Genomic DNA, 18,937 nt, shown 5'->3' on the forward strand with positions numbered 1-18,937 from the left:
TCTGGGACATACCACTGGTGAACCTAGGCAACCCGTCAAGTCAGTGTAAGAATTCAGCAATCGAGGGCAATGCCGCCAAACTCGGAGCAGCTTCACACATCACTTGCGTTGCAACCTTAGTTCGCGCCGTCGTTCTTGGATTTGGTGTTGCTAGAAAAACTCTCGATCGCAAGCAAGGACGCAAAGTTTTCTCGTTTGAACCAGTCACACTTGTGTCGTTCCAGTTGGTGATATCGAACGCTTTAAAATTGCCCTGGGATAGGCGTCGACAAAGAGTAGCCTACTGGGGGCAAAAGCCAGGCCTATATTTCGGCATAATTCTTCAAACCCAGACTTGCTGAATCTAAAGCTGTCCATCCACTGTTGGTCAGTGCAACAACACTTGTCAATGTCCTTGTAGACAGACCCATGGATACACTGGACAGGCAACTGTGTTCTGTTCCCAGAGCATGCTTTCTCTGGCTATGATTAGGTTAGGTTAGGGCCTCCTCAACGAGGAGAATGCTGATGATTTACGGCACAATTGAACAGTAGGCCAATATGGAACTGTGGACCGCAAGAAAAAGAAACCAAACATTTTCCAGATTAGAAAATATATCTTAATTTAGTGTTCAAATAAAGAGGCATGCAATTAGGGGGTAGTGGTGTCAGCGCTCATTCAATGTATGTGCACGTCTTTTAATCTTCAATTTTTTTAAGTCAGAGATATTTACAGTATATAACAGATATTTATTTTGCCTTTTGAGATACACTAGAGCAACATAAATAAAACTGTAATGTTGCCACATACCGTAGTTACAAAGAAGTGCATTAAATCAATACCCAACCTCCCCTAAAGGGACAATGACCCAGATAGAACTGCACACATCTAGTGTTCTTACCATAACTTCAACTGTCATTGCTTAGGTACTCGAGAATCATCATGAACACCAGGCTGTTATTTCTTCTGTTGTTTTTCTTCTTATTCATCAAACAGACTGAGGTATTATTGCTGTACCTAGTATATCTGCTTTATGTAATATTCAAACAAAAACCTGTTTAAAGGCATATAGCATTTAAAATATGTATACAATTTTTCCTTGTCTGATCAGTTAAAAAAGAAACACGAAAAACATGAAAAGCATGGAAAGCATGGAAAAAAACATGGAAAACACAGAGGGCGAGTTGAAGGTAAATTTTGTCTTAAGTTCTTTAATTGCATTTGATGTGACTGTTGTCGAAAAGAGAACCTAAACTTTGCAAACCTGAAGAGTTATCAAAGTTGGTCTGTTAGCTGATAGAATGTGGATATAGAACGTGTAATAGGCTGAACATATTAGCAAAAGTTAAATATCTGGACATGCGATATCTTACAGAGCTTATGTGAATATATTTGAACACATTGACAAAACAAAAGGAACATGGAGGAATGTAGCAAAGTAAGGCATATACTATTTTTTTATTTTAATTATTATTTCAGCATTTATATTATGTTATTCTAAGATCATCGTATATGGCCTGATAGTATAGTGTATCCAAAATTAAATAAATAATATTCCAAATAAAAATTCAGCACTCTGATTTGGGATGACCCAGCTTTATGCTCCCTCTTGCTCACTTGTCCATGCTGAGTGTCTGCTTTGTTGGCCTTCCCTCAAGACAGAGTTCAGCCAGGACCGTTCATCTGTGATTTCTCAGTGGTGGAATGATTTACTAAATGCCCTTCTTTCTAGAGATAATTTGTGGAAATAACACGTTGAAACCTTGTGTCTAAGTAATAAGTTCTCCTTACAGTCACGGTTTGCATTTGTATGGTTATTGTTATGCCAATTTGCTATTGTTTATATTATTAGTCCTTTAATTTTTAATTTGTAATGATATTATGTAACGTTGTTGTACAACACTTTGGGCAAAAGCGCCTGCCAAGATCCATAACCCAAGTTAACACAGTGCATAGCGATATATCAGATTTTGATGATTGTGTTAAAGCAAGTTTTTTGTACCTTAAAATAATGTTCCCAAAATCATTTCAGTGATTCATCAACTCGTAACAGGGTAAACGGCACTTCTGCATTTGCTTTGCAGCCCTCTATCGTCTATAACCGCACTATGTGTTTACCAGATCGGGTAGCGGTTCTGTAGTACGATGGAATGAGAAGAAACTACACATTTGACTTGCTTCAATGTCGCAATACATCATACTTTCATAAAATCATGCAACATACTCTACCTCGTCTGTTGACATTATTTGCTTGATAGACAAATTTGTGCGACAGAGGAAATGTGCTTTAATGTTGCTTTAACTTTGACAGCTTTCTTTTTTTTTAGTTCATTTTCTTTTATTCATGTTACTCTAAGGCTGTCTGATGCTTTGATTACACAACAACAATAATCTTGTTATGCCAGTACAGGTAATCTATCTATTAATGTAAGGAACGTCTGTCTGCGTGTCAGTCTGTCTGTCTGTTCCACGCATAACTCCCGAACCACTCATCCGACTGACACGTCTTGCTAATGGCATGCGTGAGTGCACTGCAAAGTTTGGTCGTTTTTAGACAAAAAATGACAAAGATGTTATTAAGTTAAGCAAAATACAATTCTACCGCTCAGCCATTCTAACTCTAGCCACTCCCTTTCTCACTCTCGCTTACTCCAGCATAGAGGGAAAAAAGCCCATTTCGCTGACAAACTCACTTGTTGCCATTCATGGAAAATACGATCTAAAATTTAAACAACGGACCGTTTCAAGATTGTTGATCTTGGATAAACATGCTGAGTCCGACACACATGCACCCATGTTGGTAAGCAGGCTGTTAAAGTAACATAACGTGCATAAGCTACTCTACATCAACAACTGCGGTTGCCTACCGCCCTAGCAGTTCTGTTGCCTGATCAGGTTCCTGATCTTGCAACAATATGCCGACATACACACGTCAGTAGCATTCTGTTAAAATGTGCATTTAAAGCCTACCTTACATTGACAGACTTTGCAAAGATTTGGAAAAGATTTTTGAAAGACTACAGTCTCAGACCCTCTCACATCTAAAGACAATTCATTGAGTTTCTAGTCACAGGCCAGTCTCAGATTAGGATTTTGCAAAGACTGTGGGTCACTATTTACAAGACTGCTACTAGATTCCTTCAAATTATTCCCATCGTGCACTAGGCTACACGTCATCATCAACAGGAACTCATATGATAGCCTACTCATATCAAAGTTTCTGCAGCATTGTTTCATGTGTGACATCCCTAACAGATAGCTGTTCTGTCACATAGAATAATTAGACTAATCATTTAGAAGAAATGAAATAACAAATAATCATATAAGCTACTGCTGTCGCCTATTTTGCCCCTTCCTGTTTCGTGTTGGAGCGAGGTCACTGTTGGTTTTTAATGTTCACGTCACTATTTGCATGAGCCATGACTGAAAAGACTTCCGATAATATCAAACATGTTTGATATTGTCGTAACGGCAAAACTAGAAAAAGACTGACTCTGACGGACTTAAAACCGCTAAGATTGGCACCTTACACTAAACGATTTAGTTGACGGGAGCGCGCCGCGATTCCAGTACAACTCCCATGATTTCCTCCCGATTTTGGACATTTAGTCGCCGACTGTTAAAACAGACCAAAATCGTACAATGTAAGCCAGCCTTAAAACAGCCGCTCTTGACTCTATCTGGACATCGGCTATGGGCATAACATTCATTCAAACATCACTTCCGAGTTAATAGCACTGGCACGGCCATGGTCATGCAGTTAGTTTGATCATTTCCCAACAACAGCATAAAAGCACGGGTATGTTATGTGTCTAATATTGCCATTAGCTGCAACTCAAATGCCTTTCCCCTTCACTTTTTTACTTTGCAAAGTGAGTAAAAAGCTCTACTAACTGCACAGGCCTGATTCTACATCATCGTCAATTTAACATGATCTACCTGCATCAACGTAATTGGGCAACACGTTTCTTGGAAAACATTGTTTGTACGGGCACTGCACTAGTGTTACTTGAAGTAACTGAGCATTATATTTCCCAGACTTGGTTCGAGATTATGACTTTACAGAGGACCCAACTGATGATGATGATGATGATGAACATGATGGTGGATGGTTGTTTGAGATCCAGGACATAAGAGGTAAAACAACGTGTTATGGATACATTTAGGCAAATGCTATTTGCACCCAGGTGCAAATTATGAACATTACTATTTACACCCGGGTGTAAATAGTGTATAATCAACAATACTGTCAACACCCGGTAACCCGGGTGCCAATAATCAACAATTCTATTTACAACCGGGTGCAAATAATCAACATTACTATTTACACCCGGGTGTAAATAGTGTGTATAATCAACAATGCTATTTATACCCGATGTCTAACATCCATGTACACTGTCGATAGGCATGTGTATTTACCAGCTCTACAGTAATTTAGTTTTTAACACTTTTTAGCTGTTTCGCCATGTCTGGGTTACTTACAATGTAGGCTATGGTGATTATACAAATATTAGGCTGATGAGTGGTCATGTGGTAGCTTGATCAAAGGCAAGCTAGTTCAAAGAGTTGTTTTCTGAGTTGTCTTCCAGGCAGTGCTGGCACTTAATCCTACTTCTAACCCTAACCCTAACCTTAATCCATGTCTAACCCCAGTGTCTTCCACGCAGCGCTGCCTTGAAGCCTACTTCTACTCAACTGCACTCATAACTGAAATAAAACTAGTCAATCTTTGACAGGTTCAAAAAGCACAAACTCTTATTTGCCACGAGGTAACGTCATTTAAGAAAAGAGAGAGTCGTTCGTAGTTTGCCATGCAAAAAAAAAGGCATCGCTTCAACTGAGATTTATGGAAGCATATGTGTTCCAAAATTCAAATGAGAATGCATTCTGCAATATGCAATTCTAAAAGACATTACATTAAGCAATTGCCAATTCATTATGCAATTTAATATTGCAATTTGCAATACTTTCTTTCAAAATGTATTTTAATATGTGAAGTGACAATGCAATCATCAAATCAATTTGATTTGTTTTGGTTAAAAAATTGAATAAACATGGATTGAATTGCATTCCATTTTGCCATGGTACTTTAGTCTCAAAATTCAAATGGCAATTCATTTTGCATTTCAATTTTCAATATTAAGTTTCATCATTTAATTGTATAATTAGAGATTTGAACCCAGGATCACGGAGTAGCAGCCCGATCACATCTCCGCTACACTAGACCCCATCAGCTTAAAATGTGAGACTGCTAATATTTGAATGTGGTTGCTAGGTACAGGTAATGGTAAACAAACTAAAAGATCGTATTTCTTGATTTTGTTTACAAACGGACGATTTTACCCGTTCACTATACAAAGTTTATGGAAATTTAGCACCACTTTCCCATCTAAAATATTGTTTTAATAATCCTAAATGGTTAGATTTAGGACTTAGGTAGGCCATCTCCTGCCAAGATAGTCGTGCCAGGGTTAGCACGCGAGCAAAATGTTTTAGTTGTTACGTCACAGGGTGTAAATAGCTATTTGTACCAGGGGTGCGAATAGACATTCCAATACATTTAACACATTTATGCTTATTTGAACATTATGCTCACTGTTTTCCACAATATGGTGATTAAATGAAATGTATTTAATTTGAGTGAAAGGTTCTAATCTGTGCCAGGCCAGCCATGGGTTGAAGTCTATGGAGTAGAATATGCTTAACTCCATGGTGCAATTTGTAGAGGGCCAGTGGTTTTCCTATGAATTGATAGCAATGAATGCAACTTACAGTAACTGATGCAAGCTTACTTAAACTCTTGAAATCTAACAATCTTCAGTGTTAATACATCAGAATAGGCTATTCAGTAGGTTACTGACAGATGGCGCATGATGGAGCATATCGTGGAGATGGAGCATATCGTACAGGACCCGCCAATAAAACATCAAAATTATCATCTGAGAGTGATGGTGCAAGAAAATATGATGTTGCGCTGGGCGTCACAGCCATTATATGAGGACGTCCCAACCACTTTTTATAATTGTCAGTTTGGACGCCGTCCACTTTTGTCAAGCATCATATCAGTGCTGTTCACAGGCTACCCAGCTAGCACGCACACGTTGAATCAACGTTGACATTGGTTGACAGCGTTGAAGGTTGAACTGCAACGTTGATAACCTGGTTGCGTCAACGTTGGCCCACGACTGGTTGTTTGCAACTATAGCGTTTTTCAATAACGCGACAATTGGGGTTTCATTAAGTGTAACCCTGCCTTACACCTGCATTTGTTTGTAAGACAAGGATTCCCCCCTATGACGAGCTATTTCAACGTTGAAAACCCCGTTGCTTCAACGTTGAAACCACGACTGGTTGTTTGCAACTAGCAGCGTTTTTCAATAACGCAACAATTGGGGGTCCATTAAGTGTAACCCTACCTTAGATCTGCATTTGTTTGTAAGACAAAGATTCCCCCCTATGACAAGAGCTATTTCAACGTTGAAAACCCGGTTGCTTCAATGTTGAAACCACGACTGGTTGTTTGCAACTAGCAGTGTTTTTCAATAACGCAACAATTGGGTTTTACAATTTTGATGTGCACACACTCACGATAGGAGGGAGACACAAATGCGTGCCGTGCACACACACACGCACAGGCCGGGAAAACAGGGGAAACAGAGAGTGCAGTCCAGCACGGGGACTATATCGGCGCTAGCTACAATATAATCAGCATGGCACAGCTGTTCCAACAACTGACAGTGAAACCTGCTACTCACCCATTACAAATTCACTTCACCTGCGTGAAGCTGGCCCCCCATGTTATTCAAAAATGATTAAAAATACTGCTATTCGTTTGTGCTACGTTTGTGCCAGTTTGTGCCGTAAAAATGATCGTTTGTGCCGTTAAGGGTTTTTAAGTAATTCAACTTTACATTTTCTGGCCAGTGACGTCACTCAGTCCCCCATACATGTCCAAATTTCCCCAAAATGGTCTCAATCGTTTGTGCTACGTTTGTGCTGGTTTTTGCCGTTAAAAGTAACATTTGTGTTGCTATGTTTTTTAAGCTATTCCACTTAATTTGTTACACGCGTGACGTCACCCAGCCCCCCATCAATGTCCAAATCTTCCAAAAATGGTCTCAATCGTTTGTGCTACATGTGTGCTGATTTGTGCCGTTAAAAGAAACATTTGTGCTACTATGTTTTCTACGTTATTATGGTTTATTTATTACTCGCGTGACGTCACCAGCCCCCCATCAATGTCCAAAACTCCCAAAAATGGTCTCAATTGTTTGTGCTACGTTTGTGCTGATTTGTGCCGTAAAAAAATAACATTTGTTCAGCTATGCTTTTTAAGTAATCACGCTTTGTTACAGGCGTGACGTCAATCAGTCCCATTCAGCGTCCAAATCTCCTCAAAATAGTTGCGCTCGTTTGTGCTACGTGCGTGCTGATCTATTTCATTAAATGTTTGTGTTGCCTACTATGGCTGTGTTCAGACTGCCAGCCAAAATCCGATTTTTTAGCCCATTCATATTTGTATCGGATGTCACTTTTGAAGTCTGAACAGTGACAGGTCACATGAAATCCAATTTTTGCAAACCACATCAGGAGGTAGTTTCATATCGCATTCGTATCGGATATGGACAGGTGCGTCTCAGTCTGAACAGCTCCCAACACTCAGATCGGATTTGACTGTCTGACTGCCTATTTCGAGTTGTGGAGCAACGTTACGGCTATGTCTTTTGACCATGTTATATTAAACGTGACTTGACAATACTCAATGCTAAATAGAGCATTAACAGTCTCTGCTCTGTTTCTATGGAAGTTGCAAGAATCCACATTGTTCTATTAAATGCCGTAAAATAATTAAATAGCCTTCCAACAGTTTGAAGCGGAGCTTGCCACTGATTAGTTTCGGTTTCTGTCGTGCAAATGCGCACACGTATGCATTCAATGAACACTCACCTAGTTGTATTGTTCTATGTTTAATCACACCAAATTAGCAAGTATTTCCTCCTGATGGTAGAAATGTTTGTTTTCGTTGCTACAGCAACCTGTCAGATCTGTCAGAGATGTGACCCAGTCTGAACAGAGCCATATCCGATTTGGACACTTGCTAAAGGCAGTATGAACAGTCAGCCCTAAAAATCGGATATGAGAAGGAATCAGATTTGAATCAGATTCGTCTGCAGTCTGAACACGGCCTAAGTAGAGGTTAGCCAGGGGGGCTTGTCCAGCAGTTTTAGTTTATGCTAGACATCACCCAGCCCCATCAATGTCCTTATCGATTTACGGTGCTACCCTCTTTACTTGGCTGTTTCTACTGCCCAGAATTTTATACACCAGTTGCTGGTGCGTAACATCAGATATTACATTGCATTTTCAATTTTTACCATGGGGGTGCAAATCACAAATGACTGGTTATAAGCTAAGTTGATCCGAGCTCTTGAGACCAACATACCATAAAAATGTTGTCATCCTCGGTGCCACGGTTCAGGTAGTTATGTAGGAAAAACAATGCAATTTTTGGGCTTCGGGCGGGGGCAGCGCGGGGGGGGAGTGACCCCCGGGGACAAAACAACATTTTTCCTTAGAAGTCTACTGGGGCTACGTGCCCACCAAGTTTCATGTGCCCCGGTGTTACGGTGTCCCGGGAATCGTTGACCAAAAATTCAGAACCGATGACACTACGCTAGCGGCGGTCATAATAAGTAGAGGGAGCCTGTGTGTGTGTGTGTGTGTGTGTGTGTGTGTGTGTGAGGGGCAGGGGAATCCTAAGGGAAGGCATGTGTGATGTCTTGGGTGGAGTGGTGGTGGGACAGTTACAGTAAGAAGGGGGTGGGAGTAATAATGGTGTACTGTATGTAGGGGTTGGAGGGTTAACACTTGGAGGTCCGGGGCCCTTTCAGGCACTTTGAGACAGTCTGCTATACCTTGAGATTTTGATGTTTTTCATCTAAAGCTTACCTTACATTGACAGACTTTGCAAAGATTTGGAAAAGATTTTTGAAAGACTACTGTCTCAGACCCTCTCACATCTAAAGACAATTCATTGAGTTTCTAGTCACAGTCTAGTCACAGCCCAGTCTCAGATTAGGATTTTGCAAAGACTGTGGGTCACTATTTACAAGACTGCTGCTAGATTCCTTCAAATTATTTCCATCGTGCAATAGGCTACACGTCATCATTAACAGGAACTCACATGATAGCCTACTCATATCAAAGTAATTTTTTCGCGTTTCTGCAGCATTGTTTGATGTGTGACATCACTAACAGATATAGAGTTGTTCTGTCACGTAGAACAGCCGATTAATAAATTATAAGAAATGAAATAACAAATAATCATATAGGCTACAGCTGTCGCCTATTTGGCCCCTTCCTGTTTCTTGTTCGTGCGAGGTTACTATTGTTTTTTAATGTTCACGTCACTATTTGCATGAGCCACGACTGAAAAGACTTCCGATAATTTCAAACATGTTTGATATTGTCGTAACGGCAAAACTAGAAAAAGACTGCCTCCGACGGACTTAAAACCGCTAAGATTGGCACCTTACACTAAGCGATTTAGATGACGGGATCGCGCTGCGATTCTAGTACAACTCCCAAGATTTCCGCCCGATTTTGGAAATTTAGTCGCCGACTGTTAAAACAGGCCAAAATCGTGCAATGTAAGCCAGCCTTAACGCAAAGCAGAGGACAGAATATGAGTCTGATACTGCTCCATTGGGACGTAATTATGGGGCGTGTTTCAACTGATATGGGTGGGCGAATGCCTCTTCCCTCATTGGATTGACCAATCAGAGCAATGAAATAGCTTATAATAGCTTATAGTTGCTGGTCTCTTTTGAACTTGTTGCGCCGTCAATATCTTGTACCACACCCGATAGCAAAATCTAAGACAAAATATGTAGCAGGCTAGGCTATTTGGGAAACATTTCCCCTCCTTCGTTTTTTAAAAAGATTCCGTTCATAATCAATGCTACAAACATTCTATGGGAAGAGCAAACAGGCCAATCAGAGATTTCAAGTAAATGAGGGAACAATACTGTATACAGTATGACAACGTCAGGCTAGAGAATGTCCTTAAAAAAATCTAGGGTAATGTGCCCTCACACATTGCTTTATTTAAATGATTTCATCAGTCCCATCCATGTCTGCATGGATGCGGCCTGTGTGTCTTACAAATGCTTTAAAATATTTTTTATAAACCAAGGAGGAAAATAGGATCTGCCATCCTGTAGGATACTTCAAATTATGTGCTTTCTGCAAAATACACTAGACATTAAATTGAACTCAATTTTGCAGGTTTGAGTCATCAACATTTTAATTTCCAGCCAACCCTGTTGACTTTTTTCACATTCCCAGAAAGCATGTATGAGAGTGTCATCGTGAGAGCCACATTTTACACACAAAGCAGCTCAGCCACACTGTCTTGTCTGTCATTCTGATCCCAAGTTATGGAGAACAAACAATTATGTGATATACTGTATGATAAACAAACCTGAATTGTTGTGTTGAAAATGTAAAATACTCCAAACATAACCAAGACAGCAAGAAACAACAGATCCAGATTTCTGTGTCAATTCATTTAGGTCCTTGCGAGCCAAACCCTTGCTCCAATAATGGTATCTGTGAAGAGAAAAGGGGAGATAAATTTAAGTGCAAGTGCCCCAAGCCGTTTAAAGGTAGAAGATGTGAAAAAGGTAAGACACTTTTTGTATCTTTCTGAGAATATATATAATTGTTTTTATTATTTCCATTGAGAAGTAGTCATGTACATTCCTCTCATACTACAACCAGGATACAAATCCTTGTACTTACAATACTCCCCAACTCCACAAAATCTTTACCCCACACTCATGCTCATACTCATACTTTTACAGTCATACACATACAGTGCTCTCCATACTTCCACTCATCCATTTTTACACACAAACCCAGCCTTTAGTATTCTGAGAATATAATATGAATATAAATATGAATACAACTATGTAGATGTAGATCATTTAAACAATTGTTTTACTGTTGACAGCCAAAAAGGTTTGCAAGAGAAGGACATGTGGGCGTGGACAATGTGTTTTAACTTCAACTCCACCATACTATGAATGCAAGTGCAAAGAACCATTCAAGCCACCCAACTGTGACTTACGTAAGAGCAACCACACAAGCCAACATTTCCCGGTGCAATATCACTGTAAGATTTGGCACATACAGTGTCCAACACAATTAATTTAATTAATTGTAAGTTGATCAGAGTGTCTTCAAGTAATTGAAATATAAATATCAACGTAAAGAATCATACATGTAGATTCTATGTAGCTTTTTTGGTGGTTGCATGTTGGTTGATTGCAAATGTGTTTATCATCGAAGTGATGTTTCATTTACGATATCTTTTGCACTGAGGATGGGGTCACCCGAAACGTTTGCGCTGCACTTGCACTTTAGGTCTCTTTTATAAGCATGGTGGGCCAATAAATCACTTTGATATGAACTCTTGTTTTTTTGGATTATACTTTGTGAGCGCACTCCATTCCTGTTTTTTGTTATAGCATTTGCTAGGAGCCCACGCACCTATAAGGACAACAGCCACTTTTACAGGCGCAGATCCTCTCTTTGAAAATGTATTTACGATATCTGGAACTTTGAGTTTGTCTGATTATGATATATTGAAACAGCATAATATAATAAGGATGTACAATAATATTGGTAGGCTATTCTAATTAGAGCCATCAACCTTAACGTGTTAATGGTGATAAAATTAAAACTGCAGTTGGTACGGCAGATTGAGGGGACTTAGCCAGCATTTTGAACTCTCATGCCCCTCCCCCATTACCACCGAGCACTGACCATCCCATCGAGTTTGTGCTTGTTAGTAGGCGAGTTCATGATGGCTGCGCAGCACAAGAACTGGGCAGCACAAGATGCACGTGGTTTAAAATCTGTCCACAATGGTCTAGATGGGTGTGTTTTCGACTCGGCAGTCGGTATTACATGGCCTCAACTTATCACGGGAGCAAGGCGGGGCAAGGTGGCTGCTGAGCAGTGGCGCAGCAGCTCTCTAGGTACTGCGGAGCCTAGACCCTGCCTTCATGACGCCAGGACTTTGCCCTAATTGGCTTTTACATCCCTGACGTATGTGCAGGTGTTTAGATGCCTCTTCATATCCACAAGGGTCCGTGCCTCATGTTTCGTCACATGGTCACGTCTAGACTACGGGAAGTAGAGAGTGTACAACTTCATAGCAGTGTTTGTATCCCCTCCCCTGCTGTCACCGGCAGCTCTCGCTGCTGCAAGAGGTCATTTGGAGTTGAACTTGAACGCGCCTACTGACTGTGCGCGAACTGTGATTGACAGTCAGATCTGCCAATGATCATACAGCCCTACGCTTATTGGATCAGAAGAACCGGAAGTGGTGGATTTTTGCAAAACAAATAACAGCCTCTAGGTGCAGGCAGAGGAGTGAGGTTTTTTCCAAAACCGTCTTATTTATATTGTTCTGTCGGAGCATACTGTCGGCTTCAGTGAATATGGTCAAAAATATCTTGCCAACTGCAGCTTTAAGTACTACATAAAATCTTTTTTATTTTGGTGGGGGGAGGGGGGGTTAAATGGCATTAATCACATTTTTATTTTACACCAGCACTTGTGCTGTTAGCAACCATTTGCATTGGCTGCTACTATTTTGACTCTTTGACGCATCCTTTCATGTTGTCAAGCTGTCATAGACACTTTGTAGTAGGGTCATTCCACATCAGTTCAACCAGAGCGCACACACTTGCGTCTCAAAAAAATCTGAAAAAAATACCATGTGTATCTATGTTACCTAGGAGACACTCTGTAATTGTTTTTTTGTGCTAAGATCAATACAAGTTACAGCCGGTTTTACGGGGGGAGGGAGGTGGCAATTTTGTTTTGCCTCTTTTTTATGTCAAAGTTGACAAGCTCTTTGCTCAAGAATTTGTTGGAGGCTCAAATTTTGCAGGCTGGTGCATAAATAGAAATAGTATGCAGTAAAATCACCACAAGTAGTCTGGATGATCCTACATGGTCAAAGCAGTCCCTCAAAGTTGATAAAAATTGTACTGGAGTTCTTGGCTGGGCTCTGTTTAGGCGGTGCTCTGTTTAGCCCCCCCCCCCCCCCCCCCCTTATTGAGATCAGTAGAAACACTCTCAGAAAAAGCAATGAAGAGAAAAGAAATTCCATCAGGGACTGAACAGCAGACCTCACAAGTTTGAAAAATAATTTTGGATCTCATATTCAGAGCAACCTAACACCTTGTGGGAATATACAAAGATTTTTTAAATATGTTTTTCTTTAATCTGAATTACCTCTTATTTTTTAAAACAGCAATTTGACTTGTCTAATGCAACCTTTCAAACCATTGAGATCAATATTTTGTCCCCACCCCTGCAATTTTAGTGATTCAGTGATTTTAGTGGCACCTAGTGGTTACTCTATACAAAACATATCTCTCAATAGATCTCAATGGTGCATTTTGCCCATGTTCAGGGTGGGAAATGAAAAAGAAAGATTTGCATAAAGCCTACCTTACATTGACAGACTTTGCAAAGATTTGGAAAATATTTTTTTGAAAGACTACAATCTCAGACCCTCTCACATCTAAAGACAATTCATTGAGTTTCTAGTCACAGTCTAGTCACAGGCCAGTTTCAGATTAGGATTTTGCAAAGACTGTGGGTCACTATTTACAAGACTGCTACTAGATTCCTTCAAATTATTTCCATCGTGCACTAGGCTACGTGTCATCATCAACAGGAACTCATACAATAGCCTACTCATATCGAAGTCATTTTTTTTGCATTTCTGCAGCATTGTTTCATGTGTGACATCCCTAACAGATATAGAGCTGTTCTGTCACATATAATAATTAGACTAATAATTTATAAGAAATGAAATAACAAATAATCATATAAGCTACAGCTGTCGCCTATTTTGCCCCTTCCTGTTTCGTGTTGGAGCGAGGTCACTATTGGTTTTTAATGTTCACGTCACTATTTGCATGATCTACGACTGAAAAGACGAGAGAAACTAGAGAAAGACTGACTCAGACAGACTTAAAACCGCTAAGATTGGCACCTTACACTAAACGATTTAGTTGACGGGAAGGCGCCGCGATTCCATTACAACTCCCAACGATTTTGGAAATTTAGTCGCCGACTGTTAAAACAGACCAAAATCGTACAATGTAAGCCAGCCTTAAGACAAGTCAAATTGGTGTCAAAGAAGAGGTAATGCAGATTAAAGAAAAACATATTTAAAAAATCTTTGTATATTCCCACAAGGTGTAAGGGCGCTCTGAATATGAGATCCAAAATTATTTTTCAGACTCGTGAGGTCTGCTGTTCAGTCCCTGATGGAATTTCCTTTCTCTTCATTGCTTTTTCTGAGAGTGTTTCTACTGATCTCAATAAGGGGGAAAAAATCAAGAGCCTATGTTGAGTACAAATGGGTCTTCTGAAGGCCTAAACAGAGTCCAGCCAAGAACATCAATAAAATTTGGATCAACTTTGAGGGACTGCTATGACCATGCAGGATTTACTGCAGAGGTCTCAAACTCAAATGAGCTGGGGGCCACTGTAACCAACATCATTTTCAGCTGTCTGTACGGGGTCCAGGACACTATCATCTTAATTACCACTTGCACCTCCATTTATGTTGGGCAGAGGGTCGAAGCATGGTAGCCGCTTAGAAAACACTGTAGCACAGCCATGGAGCCCAGCCCACGATTGTTAATATAAAATGTAAAAATATAAAATGCCCAGATGCATCTGCGCGGGCCGCACTAACATTAAGCTTCGACTTCAGGCCGGGGGCTGCAAAATATCGTCTCGCGGGCCGCGAGTTTGAGACCCCTGATTTACTGCATACTATTCCTATTTATGCACCAGCCTGCACAATTTGAGCCGCCTACATATTTTAGTTCTTGAGCAATGGGCTTGTGAACTTTGACAAAAAAAGAGGCAGAACAAAAATTAACAACCCCCTCCCCCCATAAAATTGACTGTAACTTGAAAAGTATTGATCTTAGCACAAAAACATGTTACACGGTGTCTCCTGGGTAACATAGGTACACATGGTATTTTTTTCAGATTTGTTTGAGACGCAAGTGCATGTGCTCTGGTTGAACTGACATGGAATGCCCCAGTAGGCTACTACCTTATGATGCAGTGATGGGGTGCAGTTATCGCTTTGCATGAGGTAGCCATGGCCCACTGGTTATGGCTTCGAGCTTGTAACCGGAGGGTTGCCCGACCAGTCCACTACTGAAGTGCCCTTGAGCAAGGCGCCTAACCCCTCACTGCTCCCCTAGCGCTGCTTTTGGGCAGGCAGCTCACTGCTCTGGGTTAGTGTGTGATTCACATCACTCTGTGTTCACTGTGTGCTGTGTCTGTTCACTAATTCACGGATGGGATAAATGCAGAGACCAAATTCCTTGTATACAGTAGGCAAGTATACATAGCCAATAAGCCTGATTTGGTTTGATTCAAGCATTAGCCTGACTCTCGCCAGACCCTTGTAGTTCCGCCATGCTCCACCAGAGGCATTTCCCTGAGCTCCCCACAAGGGTCTGGGCTCGAGGGCAATGCAAACTTCTTCAAGGGAGCAAAAAATAATGAACCAATCAGGATCGCCGGAGGGGATTTCATAGATGTGACGCAGCGCCGAAGTGACTGTCTGATTCAAACAACGGCATGCAGCGAGGAGTCTTGTGCTGACATTGATTCTGATATTTCAACCGTTTAGTCAAATCTATCGAGTATTCATTCTTTAAAGGATGAACAGAGAATGGTTTTGAAGGCATTTATTGGTGGCAAAGATGTTTTCACTCTTCTTCCGACTGAGTTTCGCAAGAGCTTGAAGTAGCCTAGCTAAGTGGTTTATCAAATCACATGCAAGGATTTTTTTAACAAGGCCCCGCCTTCAGAAATACATCTCCTATCGAGAAGTCCCAGATCCTTGTGTGAAGCTCAGCAAACTACAAGGATCTGGCGTGAGTCAGGTTAATCGAGCATAGCCTACACTTAAAACAAACAAAACAAAAGTTTCACAGGGAGGCTACACTGGGCGTGTAACTGATGCGCTCCGTTCGCAACCTGTAAAAATACTTTAGAAGAATTACATTTATTTTAGTTAAAACAGTTAAAACATCTATTGTATTTCCCTATGTAAAACTGTATTTTACCAGTGCTATGTTGGTAAATCATCCATCACACATATTTTTTTTAGCATGTGTGTCATCTGGTTCTTGTCATATTTCACAGTATTTTCTCTTTTTCATGAAATGAAATATGAAATATTCCATGGATGTTTGTGTACTTCAAATTCTCTTTGATTCATAAAAAAACCAATACTGACTGATTAATTATTTTTTTTTTTTTATGTACATTTAAAGCTGCTGCCTGTGACCCAAGTCCCTGTTTGAATGGTGGTGAATGTATAAAGGATGGCCAAGACTTCGACTGTGTCTGCCCTGACGGCTTCAGTGGAATATTCTGCCAAGTGGGTAAGTGCATTTCAATTCCTATCTGGAAGGCTATTCAAAAGTCAGATATTCTCCAGTTGCAGACTTGTGGATGTTTTAAGCCTACCTTACACTGACAAGATTTGGGAAAGATTGTAGTCTTTTGAGTAAAGCTTGAAAGAGGGGCATTAGTTAGAAGACTACAATCTTCCAAGAATCTTTCCCAAATCTCATCAGTGTAAGGTAGGCTTTAGTAATACATTTGGGGTGAGACAAGGTAGCGCTGTATCATAGAATGCAAATAGTAGGGAGCCGATACAGTAAGTGTCCTTGAGGCCAGAGTGACGGATTTTGAATGTAATTCTGGTTGCTATAGGAATCCAATAGAGAGTAAAATTAAGAGGAGAGTTACATGTGTCCAGTTTGGCTTGACCAGAAGTACGTTCACATTTGGCAAACAACGGCAAACCTGAGTAGCGAACATGTTTCCTCTTAACAGTTAAATTTGCACAGTTTGGTGTAATCCAAAGATTTTAGAATCTTTGGTGTTAATATTCCTTTGTAACAGTGATACTTCATCCAGCACACACAGAGGTCCTTTGCATAGCGAATTGAAGTCACCCTTAATGTGTATTGCATGTAGGCCTAACAGAGCTAATACATTTTTGGAGGATTGATCAAATCATGCTCGCGACAGGGCCCGGTTGGGCACGTCGCACTAGGGCCCGCACTTGCCTTGTTACGCCACTGGAGGTCACTATTGATTTTTAATGTTCACGTCACTATTTGCATGAGCCACGACTAAAAAGACTTCCGATAATATCAAACATGTTAAACTAGAAAAAGACTACCTCCAACGGACTTAAATAATAATAAAGAGACATGTAGATCTAATTCATTAATAAACTTAGTTTTGCGGAATGTAGCCAAACAAGAAAACATGATATTTGCAGGTGTGTGGGTTGGATATTCAAAACCTTCCATGCTAACCTTCCATTAGGTCCTTGCTAACCATTGTGTGACACTCTTATATTATTTATTAACTCAAAAGCACCAAAATCATACATTGGCCTACACGTGTAGTAGTCTAATTACACTGTTCTTCGTGTGCAGCAAATACAACACCTGACATTGTACACAAATCAAAGAACCTCCTTCCGTATTTGTTTGGGTATTGAATTTATGTGAGTCTATGTCTCTGCTCTGTATGTGTATATATGTGTGTGTGTGTGTGTGTGTCTACATGTGTTTGTGTGTGGTGTGTAGCTGTGTGCCTTTCTATGTCTATTGTATAAATGTCTGTGTCTGCTTGTGTGTGTGTGTGTGTTTGTGTGTGTAGATGTGAGTATGAGTGTGTGTGTCTTTGTCTTTGGTGTTTGGGTGTAGCTGTGCTGTGCGTGTCTGTCTACATGTACAGTGCCTATAGAAAGTAATCATACCCTTTTGAAATAGTTGCTTTTCTTGGCTTACAGCCTGAAATCAAAACCCTTTAAATTTCAGTGGAATCAGTGGAAAAAGATTTTTAAAAAATTGATTTTGATTTCAGGCTTTAAGACAAAGTGAGTATTTCAAAAGGGTATGATGACTTTCTATAGGCACTGTATGTGTTTGTGTCTCTGCTTGCATGTGTGTGTGTGTGTGTGTGTATTGCAGCTGTGCCAGGCCCGGCTAATCAGGAGATTTGGGAGGATTCCCGGTGGGCCGTTAACGTTTTGGGCCGGTATGAATATGTGAGCTTAAATATATTGTTTCTGAAGTTCATTTGCTGCACCCTCGCAGCACCTCTGCAGCCTGGGCTGTGCGGTCTCGGCCCCTTACTCGCAGTTTCCCAAATATGAACAAAGTAGCACTCACAAAAATGTTTGCAATAATTTACGGAAGTGAATGAGTGGCCCCTTCTCCAGTGCCACAACCATGACCATGAATGTGTGCAAGGGAGATGTGTAGGCTAATAATAATCAATTTGACTGTAAGATAATAACCCCAAATCTCAAAAGCCCTCGAAGATAAAATATCATTAAATCATTGTATTGGGTCCTCCTCATAAGGAATATCTAGCACTCAGTTTCAGTGAGCAAATAGCCCTGTTAAGAGAAACGAGAGGAGCGTTCAAATCCCGCAGACACAGGACAGAAAGTGCACATTTACAGTGGTAGCCTAGCAGCTATTGTGCCTCACTCGGGTACTGTATAGGCCTATGCTATGTACAGAAATAAAATGGCCTTGGAATTGGAATTGGTGTGTTGAAGTCATACTTTTTCTCCTGAAATGTATGAATGAAATATTACCATTCCACCCCATGTATAGCCTATAGTCTGCCAAAGTTGTCAAAAATCTTTTATTAGCTCAGGGGAGGCCATTCCTATATAAACTCCTATCCCATCTCTCTTATAGTAGTAGGCATGTGATGTAGTGTACTTGAATGACCCACGCCCCTCAAGGGCCGCTAAAACTTGAAATTTCACAGTAAAATTAAGTGTCCCACTCTGGC

At 40.5% G+C, this 18,937-nt stretch overlaps 1 protein-coding gene across 2 annotated transcripts in view; it reads left to right on the forward strand.

Annotated features, from left to right (window-relative positions):
- The first annotated feature begins 830 nt into the window (after positions 1-830).
- LOC134064353 (hyaluronan-binding protein 2-like) overlaps positions 831-18,937 on the forward strand; it is a 100,473-nt gene continuing 82,366 nt past the window's right edge. The window contains exons 1-6 of one of the 2 annotated variants that reach the window (XM_062520272.1): positions 831-982; positions 1,092-1,170; positions 4,019-4,117; positions 10,555-10,665; positions 10,995-11,111; positions 16,378-16,488. In XM_062520272.1, the coding sequence (XP_062376256.1) occupies positions 923-982; positions 1,092-1,170; positions 4,019-4,117; positions 10,555-10,665; positions 10,995-11,111; positions 16,378-16,488 (577 nt within the window). In that variant the 5' untranslated portion in view covers positions 831-922. The remainder of the gene's footprint in view (positions 983-1,091; positions 1,171-4,018; positions 4,118-10,554; positions 10,666-10,994; positions 11,112-16,377; positions 16,489-18,937) is intronic. The other variant, XM_062520273.1, reaches the window with a different exon arrangement.

The sequence above is a fragment of the Sardina pilchardus genome, chromosome 18 (assembly GCF_963854185.1).
Source record: "Sardina pilchardus chromosome 18, fSarPil1.1, whole genome shotgun sequence".
Taxonomy (NCBI): domain Eukaryota; kingdom Metazoa; phylum Chordata; class Actinopteri; order Clupeiformes; family Clupeidae; genus Sardina; species Sardina pilchardus.